At 38.4% G+C, this 10,003-nt stretch overlaps 3 protein-coding genes across 3 annotated transcripts; all 3 read left to right on the top strand.

Moving 5' to 3' along the window:
• Nucleotides 1–359: 359 nt before the first annotated feature.
• CBG08074 lies at nucleotides 360–3,744 on the top strand (the record flags this gene model as incomplete). The annotated part of the gene is made up of 7 exons (XM_045238673.1): nucleotides 360–509; nucleotides 2,767–2,867; nucleotides 2,956–3,091; nucleotides 3,136–3,259; nucleotides 3,305–3,409; nucleotides 3,456–3,619; nucleotides 3,670–3,744. The coding sequence occupies 7 exons, from the start codon at nucleotides 360–362 to the stop codon at nucleotides 3,742–3,744; spliced, it is 855 nt and encodes a 284-aa protein (XP_045093653.1).
• Nucleotides 3,745–5,293: 1,549 nt separating this feature from the next.
• On the top strand, nucleotides 5,294–5,608 carry CBG08073 (the record flags this gene model as incomplete). Its single annotated transcript, XM_002643164.1, has 3 exons — nucleotides 5,294–5,402; nucleotides 5,457–5,515; nucleotides 5,564–5,608. 3 exons carry the CDS (start codon nucleotides 5,294–5,296, stop codon nucleotides 5,606–5,608), a joined length of 213 nt encoding a protein of 70 aa, XP_002643210.1.
• Nucleotides 5,609–7,925: 2,317 nt separating this feature from the next.
• CBG08072 lies at nucleotides 7,926–9,670 on the top strand (the record flags this gene model as incomplete). The annotated part of the gene is made up of 6 exons (XM_045238672.1): nucleotides 7,926–8,294; nucleotides 8,338–8,445; nucleotides 8,492–8,635; nucleotides 8,687–8,804; nucleotides 8,873–9,001; nucleotides 9,513–9,670. The coding sequence occupies 6 exons, from the start codon at nucleotides 7,926–7,928 to the stop codon at nucleotides 9,668–9,670; spliced, it is 1,026 nt and encodes a 341-aa protein (XP_045093652.1).
• Between the last annotated feature and the right edge of the window lie 333 nt (nucleotides 9,671–10,003).

Below are 10,003 nucleotides of genomic sequence, written 5' to 3'. Positions count from 1 at the left end.
GAAAATCCCCCTTCAAAAAGGCAAACAGGCTTATATTTGAATCCATTAAAAAACGGGATCTAAAGGGACCCGTTTCAAACTGTGCGGGATATACAGTACCGGACAAAAAGAATCAACTTTTAGTTTTCCGAGAGTATCTCAAAAACTATGAGAGCTAGGACTCTGAAATTTTGTACGTATGTTTTTGAGAGGGTCAGAAATACACCAAAAAATAATATCTTGTCCGCAGACACCATATCAGACGCGCAATTGCTAAAAAAATCACATTTTCGAATTTTTCAGTTTTTCAGAGTTTTCACTTTTTTTGTTTTTTTTTTCAATTTTTTTCGGTTTGCTTGTAATGAGTTTTGTTCCTATAGATGGGTAGAAAACATAACAACAAAACGTCTACTTTGGCGGTCCAAGAAGCGGTCGTTCAGGGCATCCAGATGGGTCTGAAGCGCAAGGATCTGGCTCTTCAATTCAACCTTGCAAAATCATCCATTACTAGGATTTATAAGAGATATCAGGTTAGGGAATCATGTTTGTTTATTGTAAATCATGTTTATTTATTGTAAGTCCTTGTTTCAGCTGCGACAAGGCGTTGTCATTCGAAAATCTCCGGGAAGACCACGGAAAACCAATCATCTCACCGATCGGAATATAGTGATGACCTCGAGAACGAATCCAAGATTGAGCGCTGGGGAAATTTCAGCGATCGTGGATGGTCCAATGACTCCCGTACCTCACGTCAGAACTGTCAGACGTCGACTGGCTCAATCTAGACTGAATGGAAGAAGACCAGCCAAGAAGCCATTCATCAATGCCAAAAACAGAAAAATCCGTGTTGACTGGGCAAAGGCTCATGTTGGTTGAAAAAAAATCTGTACTCTGGTCTGACGAATCCAAGTACAATTTATTCGGAAGTGATGATGTCAAGTAGATCAGACGTCCGGTAGGCACCAGGTACTCACCCCAGTACCAAACGTCAACCATGAAACATGGTGGAGGATCGATCTGTGTTTGGGGATGTTTTTCGGCGTACGGTATGGGACCTCTAGTCCGCATTTCGGGTCTAATGGATAGATTCCAATATGAATCGATCTTGGAGAATCATATGAGACCATTTGCTCGTCAGTCCATCGGTCGGTCGTTCACTTATCAGCAGGACAACGACCCAAAACATACGTCCTTGCATGTTTGGTTCAATCGGCGTCATGTGAACGTTCTGCCTTGGCCAAGCCAAAGTCCCGACTTGAATATTATCGAACCACTCTGGGAGGAGCTGGAGAGACGCCTCAAAGGAAAATTTGCCTCCAACGCGGACCAGAAATTCGTTCAACTTCAAGATGCTTGGTCGCAGATCCCACAGTCGACAATTGATGCTCTGATTGATAGCATGCCTCGACGCTGCCAGGCCGTGATTGACAAGAAAGGATACCCAACCAAGTATTAAACTATTTTAATTTTCTTCCCGCTTTATTTTTAAGTGATTTTTGTTTTTTTGTAATGTTTAATGAAACTGTTGCCTGTTAAGCGAAATTCCATTTTTCTCAATTTTCAGCAATTGCGCGTCTGATATGGTGTCTGCGGACTTGATATTTTTTTTGGTGTATTTCTGAGCCTTTCAAAAACATACATACAAAATTTCAGAGTCCTAGCTCTCATAGTTTTCGAGATACCCTCGTAAAACTAAAAGTTGATTTTTTTTTTGTCCGGTACTGTATCAAGCACATCTGTGGCAAGCTTTTCGTCAAAAAGCCAAGAATTGGAAACCCTCGGTAAAGTTAAAAAAGTGGAAATATATGGATCACAACTTTTGGCTCAACGCAACTTTTTTTCACGTGTGAGCGTTTGTTTGAATCTTTTCATCCTGCCTTGCACACATGAATGTTGCAATCAAACCATTACTAGTGGTAATGAATGGGTAATGTATAATTATAATAAGCGACATGCCAAATGGGTTGACAGTGGAACTCAACCACCAGACGTCCCGAAACGTGAAATTCATGTTAAAAATGGTATGTTGTCGATAATGTGGTCTAATAAGGAGTGGAGTATTGGGAGCTGCCAGATAATAGTGTCACTTTTACGACCGATACCTATTCTTGTCAAGTGACATTTCTCAGAATCCAAGCGGATCTCCATTTGAGAAAAACATAAAGGTGTATTTTGAAAATTAAAATCCACAACCTCATGCGGGAAGGAAGACCCAGGCCGTTCTCGGTAGATATGGTTAGACGAATCCGTCTCATTCACTGTATAGCCCTAACTGTCTACTTTCTGATTACTACCTATCCAGCGATTTCTAATGTCATCTTGATTGAAAAAAATCCCCTGAAAACAGGATATCGAAAAGGGGTTTATTTTGGATTTTGATTCGCTTTCACCGGAGTTCTGAAAGGAAGGCATCTACAATTTAGTGAAGCGTTGGCAGATAGTCATTGATAACAGTGGTCATTACATTCAATTTATACGAAATCGTTTTGACCTGTTTTACTTTGAATGTATATGACGCTAAAAATGACGGGAACTTTCAAACAAACTAAAATTAAAATATAATTCTATGTACTTACAGCACTCCCGGTAGAAATTTCGATGCTTCTTCTACTGTGAACAAACCTTATGTGAGTTTTATCTGACAATGTATTTTTTCCACGGTCATTTTTTTGTCAAAGTATTAAAATAATTTTTTCTCGGCAACAATTTATCAGACTCTCTAGCAGATATGAATCTATTTTTTAAACCAATTTTTCTGCGAATAAAAAAATCTACATAAGTTTTCAGAACGCGGTCAACGACAATGGCAAATCAACGAGCAGAACGCATTCAGCTATGAAGATGGCTAAAAAGAACTCGCCGGCCCCACACCCAAACTTGCCATTGAAGTAAGTCAAGTTCAGTAAAATAGTGAAATGGAATTTGTCAGCACCACCGATTGAGTTGAATTTATTATCAAAAATATCAAACTTGCAGGTCCAATCTAGAAGAATTTGTTTCGAAAACCTATGCCCTCGGGGAATACAACAATCTTGCAAGCCCTGCTTACGCGTATACGTCTGATGTTCATGACGAGCGAGAAGTGGATGTTGGGACGGAATCGCGATATGAGGTTTAAAGACATTTAGCTTCTGAAAAGAATTATACCTGTTTTAGAAACCATATGAAAAACGAAACAGTGGTAAGCGAAAACCTTCAGCTGTGGAAGAAGGAGCAGTTTCTTCTTTCCGTTCAATTACTGAAATAGTTCATGCCGCGGAAACCGCCACACTTGCTAAAGGTGATTCTAAAATCAAACGTTTTAAAATTATTTGTATGTATTCAGAAGTGAGAGGTGTTGAGAATTCAACACGCCTTCAAAACTTGCTTATGGACTCTGTCCTTTCTATCAGAGGGTTTGGTTATCGAAAACTGACAGAACAAGAAATCAGTGAGTTTTTGGTGTCATGAGTTATGTAAACTATAAGCTATTTCAGTTCGGTGGAAGAATCTAATACAACAAGACTCTCGTATACGCGAGCTTCTTGCTGACTCGAAAAGTTCGGCGGAAATTGAAAACATATTCGAACACGATGAATATAAAAATATGTTCACTTCTTCTAAATGGCATGAAATTGCAATCTGTGTTCACCGAGCATTGGTAAGTACTTATTATGAGTCATGAAAAATTGGAATCTCTAATATTTATAGACGAATTCTCTGGACAGAACCAATTCGAGGTCGGAACTTCAATTATTTGTCGGAAATGTGCAAACCGAATGGTGAAGCTGTGGAAAATGTTATTCTATCATCGGGTATCATTATTTTAAATTAATGTTGATAAATAATTTAAACAGTTTGATAAACATATATGTTCATATATGTTCAGCATATCATGACTTCCGAAATATCCGAAGCGTACCAGAACTTTCGGAAGGGAACTCCAACCAGAATGTTCCGAGTGAAAATTTTTCGGAAGAAGTTTTAACCTGTTAAATTTTTGGTTATATGCAGTTGATTGTAAAATTGGAATCACATATTTGCATTCCAAAATGTACACGCGATAAGTAACAATGACTTACTGACTATGCGCACGCAAAAGGCTTATCAAAAATCAGTTTGAAAAAGTTTTTTTCTTTCATAGTTAGAGATCTGAAATCCAAACTTCGTATTAATGGGTAATATTTAAAAATGTATTTTTTCGTTAAACAAGCCGTGTTTATATCAAGCGGTGCGGAAAGTAATATATATTTTTGAACATAATTTCAAAAAAAGTTTATTCATCCGGAAAAGCTTTTCAGTAAGCTAACATTTTAGTATATGTTCAAAACCTTCTGCGTTGCACAAAAAAGACATCTAGGTACGATTTTAGCTCCGATCTGCTATCGAAGCGCTTACCCTATTAACCATTCTAAAGCAAGCGGAACAAATAAAATTCTGTTAGGGCGAGGTCTGGACTAAATGATGGATGACCGAGTATTTTGATACATAGACGCTGCATTATTGGTGATACGCCAAAGCCGTGTGCAAGTGCGCATTATGGTAAAGCAGAACAAATGTGCCCGCTTCTGGGTGCAAAGTACGACACTCATTGAATACTTTCTGCAGTTGGCGACAGTACGTGTCTGTAGAAACGGTCGCACACATGGGAGAAAGCTCTTCATAGATCACACGTGATAATACCACCAATTGCTCCCTTTTTCACAATTTTCTCATTTGTGATTGATTTTTGGAGTTTGGCCTACCTTGACCGACTGACGCTTTCTGTTCTTTTTCAACATACAAACACCCCTTTTCGTTTCCTGGGCTAAACCCTGAAAAATTGTCTTTGAATAAAATATTCCGAAATTCCTAAAAGTTCAATTCCGCGCATTTAACTCCGCATTAGAAACTTCTGCATATGTCATTCTACCGGGAAAGATGCAAATGTGTGTTTTTCTTATTGTGAGGTTCTCTCATCAGTGTCTTGCTCATCGAAGATCCGTCTGTGATTTCTCTCCTATTTTTTAGTATTGAAAAATGATGTTTCCAGCAAATAAGTAATATGATTTCGGTTCAGGAGCATTTACCCAAATCCCGCCTTCTTTATGAAAATAAAATATTTAAAAGCATGTACTTTTTTTCCCTCTCATTTCCCTAACAGCTTCACGAACCCTCTCTTTTCCGCGTTTTCTCTAAGTTATTGTTAACACAAGTTACCTTGACAACCGCAGCTAGCGGGCAACAACCCATTGATTACTCAAAGCCCCTCCGCATTTGCCTCAATTCAAAACTTCTTTCATTCACTCAACTATATATATTCACTTCTCTTCTCATCGCTTTGACTGATTTAACGATGGCGGACCAAGAGCTTCGCAGACGTCGTGTTGGACAAGAAGCAACGGAAATCCGGAAGAAACATCGAGCCGAGCGCATCTACAAAATCGAAAAGAAAACAGAGCCTAGTGAGTTCTCAAATTTCTGGTAAAAAAATTCAAGAAGACATATTCTAATTTCAGTGAGCTGGACTTGCTGGGCACTCATCGTTTTCTCATTCATCGGAATCATCTTGTTTCTGGTGAGAATAATATAGAAATAGGTCTGTAAGACATTCCCGCGTTTTCAGATCGAAGCTTTCAGCGGATTCAAGCGCATCAAAAAATTGATCTAGACAACATACCAGTACCTTTGTTATAATTCATTGCGGAAACATAACATTTGATAAAAATTAATGGTGATTATATTTTAAATGAATTCTGACATTACTTGTTTCTAACCTACATTCTATGCAAAAAGTATTGTGGTGAATTTTTCTCTACTGAGAAACAATGATTTCACACATGGCATCTGTGTATTTTTCAAATGCTGTTAACCAATTCGACTGGATTTGCTGAAAATAGAGAATAACAGTAAACGTTAATCATTCGTTGACACTTACGTACATGAATGCTGACAAACCAAACAAGAATGTGAAAACTCGCTGAAAGAAGAAAGCTGAGCAAGCCCGAGGGAGGCAATTGATGGGCCAAAAGAAGAATAAGGAAAAAAAGACAAAAATAAGAGAAAGAAGGAAGACGAGAAAAGTCTTGTTCCATTTGGCAACTATGAGTTTGCCCCAAAGAAATTGTTGTTGTACAGCAAAAGCGTTGCGTCCGCTGCGGTCCGAGTGAAGCATCTCCGCGTGGAAAACTTGCAACGCGTCTAAATACACAACCTAGAATAGAGGGAGCTCTAAGAATGCGTTGGCACTCAGAATAGTAGGCTTTTATTGGAGACTTAGGGTAACAAGGGGGAGGCTAATGCTACTGGCAAGATATTTACTGAAGTGGTTAGGCCCCTGCTTCTTTTTCTCTCTACCCCCACCCTTCCCACCCTTGCTCAAAGTTGATGCTCCTCGTCACTACTACTGCTGCTCCTTTTGCATCATTCCTCGTCTTCTCCATTTTTCTTCTTTTTATCCTTCTTCTCATTTTTCTTGATAGACCCGTTTTTTATCCGGAATTTTTACCACATTTCTAGAAGCACTTGCCTAGAAATCATTGTTGGTCGAAATAATGCCATATGTTCCTGTTTGTTCAGGACTGTCTGAATACGAACACTGAGAATGGTCTTCCACAAAATTGTTACGTGCATATTGAATCTGATCTGAATATATTTGTGAATGATATAATTCTGTTATCAGTGGTCTTATTCCTTCAGTGGGGACAGAAAGCCTTAAGAATGTCACGGAAGTATAAATTAAATTTAATGCAAAACTTTTGTTTTCACCTGTAATGCTATACGCCTGAAAAGTTTTTTCCAATGTATTCGATGTTTTATAATGTGAGAGAAAATGTATTTTGTTTACTAGGGATATTAACTCTTTCAAAAAAAGTTCAATACGTGTACAAAAAAATAGTTTTGTAGAAAAATACAAATATGATAGCGATCAAAAAGAATAAACGACTTATTTGCAATATAGATTCCACAAATGATGTTCCCTTGGTGATCTTTTCGATTCTTATATTTTAACATTCCGCTGTTGAGCTGTAACACTTCTGAGATCCCTGAAGCCATCTGCATTGTTCCATTGTCGTTGGCTATTTTTTCACCTTCTTTCTCATCCAACAAGCCGGACGTAATTTGAATTAGGTCCTATGGGACCGCCTCGTCACGATAACTTATTTAAAGTCCTATCTCCGCTCATGCTTTTGCTTATCCGCATGTGTGAAAAGAAGAAAAAGAAGAGCATCCCCTCTCGAGTCGTTTCCATTTTCTCTTTCTATTTCAGAAGATCGATATCTATGCGTGTTTTGTTTCGGTTGTCCTGGTTTTCATTTTGTTTTTGAGCATCTCATTTGTTCTGAGTGGCTGGCTATGTGCTTCGGAGTGGCGTGCCAATGGTGTGTATTTTCATGACATTCTTTTTTTTCACATGCCTTCTGTTTTATTTATGCGAATATAGCATTTCGTCGTTTTGAGAGTTGCTTGCCAGAAAAGTCAAACCAAATTTTCACCCTGCTATTTAGATCAAATGTCAGGTTGGCCATGTTTTTCAATATTGTGTTCATACAATTCACTTTTCTTTTGTGACCATAACAGCATAGTTTTTTTTCTCCCATATTGCATATTTTGAAGGCCTGGCAAAAAATGAAGCTGCTCGGCAGCCCCAAAAAAATGCCGAAACCCGTGGTTCAGTTCTTTCCGGTTCAAAAGTTTGAAGCAAAAAATTGAGAGCCTGCGAGAATTTTTTCGACCAAAGGTCCAGGGCGTAAACCATTGGTGCATCGCAATTCTCACAACCATGTATCTTTGTTTGGAACTAGAATTCGTAACCTTTATCTGTATATCATCGTATGTTAGTTTTTTTCTGATGTCATTTTTACGAAATTAAACGTCCGTAACTTTTTCTTGTGTTTGTTGAATAATTTTAAACAGTTTTCAGAAAGTAGTTAGATGTGCTCCGAAGTGCGCGGGCTAGCCTGACATGCGTGGAATATCCGCGCACGATGCGGCCTCGGACGCCTTACACAAAAGAACCGCTACAATACAAGCGACGTCCTCAAAAGCCTATTCCTGCTATTCATCACTCGCCATTTCGCATACACTCCGAAGATATTTTCTACGGCCAGCCCGAAGCAAACCCATTGTTACCACCGCTTCCGCACATTTTCAGTCATCTCAAATCGCTTTTGCGAAAAGTTTACAGAACCAAATGGAAACGTTCCGACTACTCAAAATTCCTATTCCTATCTGATATTACCTATAAAATATGGTATAGGCTGTTTTTCATTGTGCCTTCGCTTTTATTCAATTCTAAAAAAATTAGTTACTCCAAACGGTGCTGGACCAATGATCTTTATCGAAGTTTCACTCACGTTCGTTCATCGTTTGAGTCTGAGAAAAATCAGTTTTTTACAGAGTATTTTCATAATACATCTATTTATGTTATTCAACCAAGCTTCCTCAACCTCTTATATTACAAAACAGATGTCACCTCTATGCAAAACATTTGGGTTTTTTACACAGGTTGGAACTTATCGTTAATTTTATGTATTATATAACAGTTTTTCAGCATAATGACACAGTTACTGATCGCTGCTCGGTGTGGTCAGACGAGATAATACCTGAAATATGTTCAGCCGGCACCCAATCACGAATTCGAATTTTGAAGCATGTTTTCCTGTTTCCCGAATTACAACCATTGTCGTTGTTTGAGGTAATTTGCTCCGTTTTATCATTAGCAGCGACTGTGATTCTAATTTTCCAGATGTTTTCTGTCGGTTTGAGAAACACCGATATGTGGCAGTTGAACTATGGCGAAAAGGGTAGTGATTGCATTTCAGGGAGCATCAATCGTTGTACATCATGTTTTCGAAGAGTCTCAGGTTTGTGAATGTGGAAAACGTTGCAGAGAGAATGACTGAATTACAAATAACGACGAATTTTGCTTCAGGCACTCTTCGTAAGCTTAATGAAGCCTATCGGTCTTTCGACACAACTCTTTCGCGTTTCGACTGCCTTCCAGCGGTAGACACAGCTTCTGCAACCAGACCTTTTTCGCCCAATGCAACTTGTGATAATTGTAAAGTTAGTGATCAGATACAAAATTAATTCTACACCAATCAAGACAAAAAAAAATCACCATAACTATTCCATTCAGATATGGTATCGTAGATGGCTACTAGTTCAATCTCTCCAAATTTGGCAACGCCCGTCGTGTATCAATTGGTGCTATTATACCCAGTTAGCATGTCCCCATCTGGCCCCTGCAAAATTGTGGGACTACGCAGGACACCCTTCTTTTCAGTGCAGAGGTGAATAACAGGATAAGAAATTCTGTGCGTTGATAGTCATAGTTCCTATATTTGAGCTGATGGGTTTTTGCCTAAACTAGTAACACACGCGCACTTTTCACATTCTTCTACACTTTGTGACTTTACTCAATTTCCTGAGTTTTCCGCTTTTTCGTTTATTCCTCGGGAAGCACGTTTTGGTCTACTTAAAAATGCATTTCTTGCCGAAAGGAAATTTTCGAATCGCAAACAGCGAGAGTAATAAAAGCAAAAAACCATGAAGTACATCAATGATTTCAGATATGGACATTGACAGTTGGAGGCACGAGTGTGACTGTATTCACCCATGTGATGTGAGAGGTATCGTAGGTCCAGGAATCGCTATGGGAAATGCACCATCTGTTCAACACGATTTTTTTGCAGCACAAGTCAGTAAATGTATTGGAAAATATGCGTAACCATTTTTTGCAGATACACTGTGAGACGCGAAAAAAAGAGTGCCATAAACGATTCAAACAAATTCGGAAACTCAAGCGAAGCGAAAGTCTTGATTCGAAAAGTTCAAATGTTTTTATTGGACCAGTCCTGTTTTTATTGTTGTTCCTTCGATTCATTTTGTTGTTATAGTAGATTACATTGTAATGGTTCTTGTTTACAAAAATTTAGCAAGCATTAATTTCTCTGAAACTGCATTATCAATTGTGAGTGTGAAATTCCCCATGTGTCAAAACAAGCGAAAAATTCGGCTGATCCAACACTATTTCTTTCATAATTTTCATTTCATCAAATTG

The sequence above is a fragment of the Caenorhabditis briggsae genome, assembly GCF_000004555.2.
Source record: "Caenorhabditis briggsae complete genome, chrX, whole genome shotgun sequence".
Taxonomy (NCBI): domain Eukaryota; kingdom Metazoa; phylum Nematoda; class Chromadorea; order Rhabditida; family Rhabditidae; genus Caenorhabditis; species Caenorhabditis briggsae.
The sequence above is the reverse complement of the archived record's forward strand: the minus strand, read 5'-3'. Positions and strand labels throughout refer to the sequence as shown.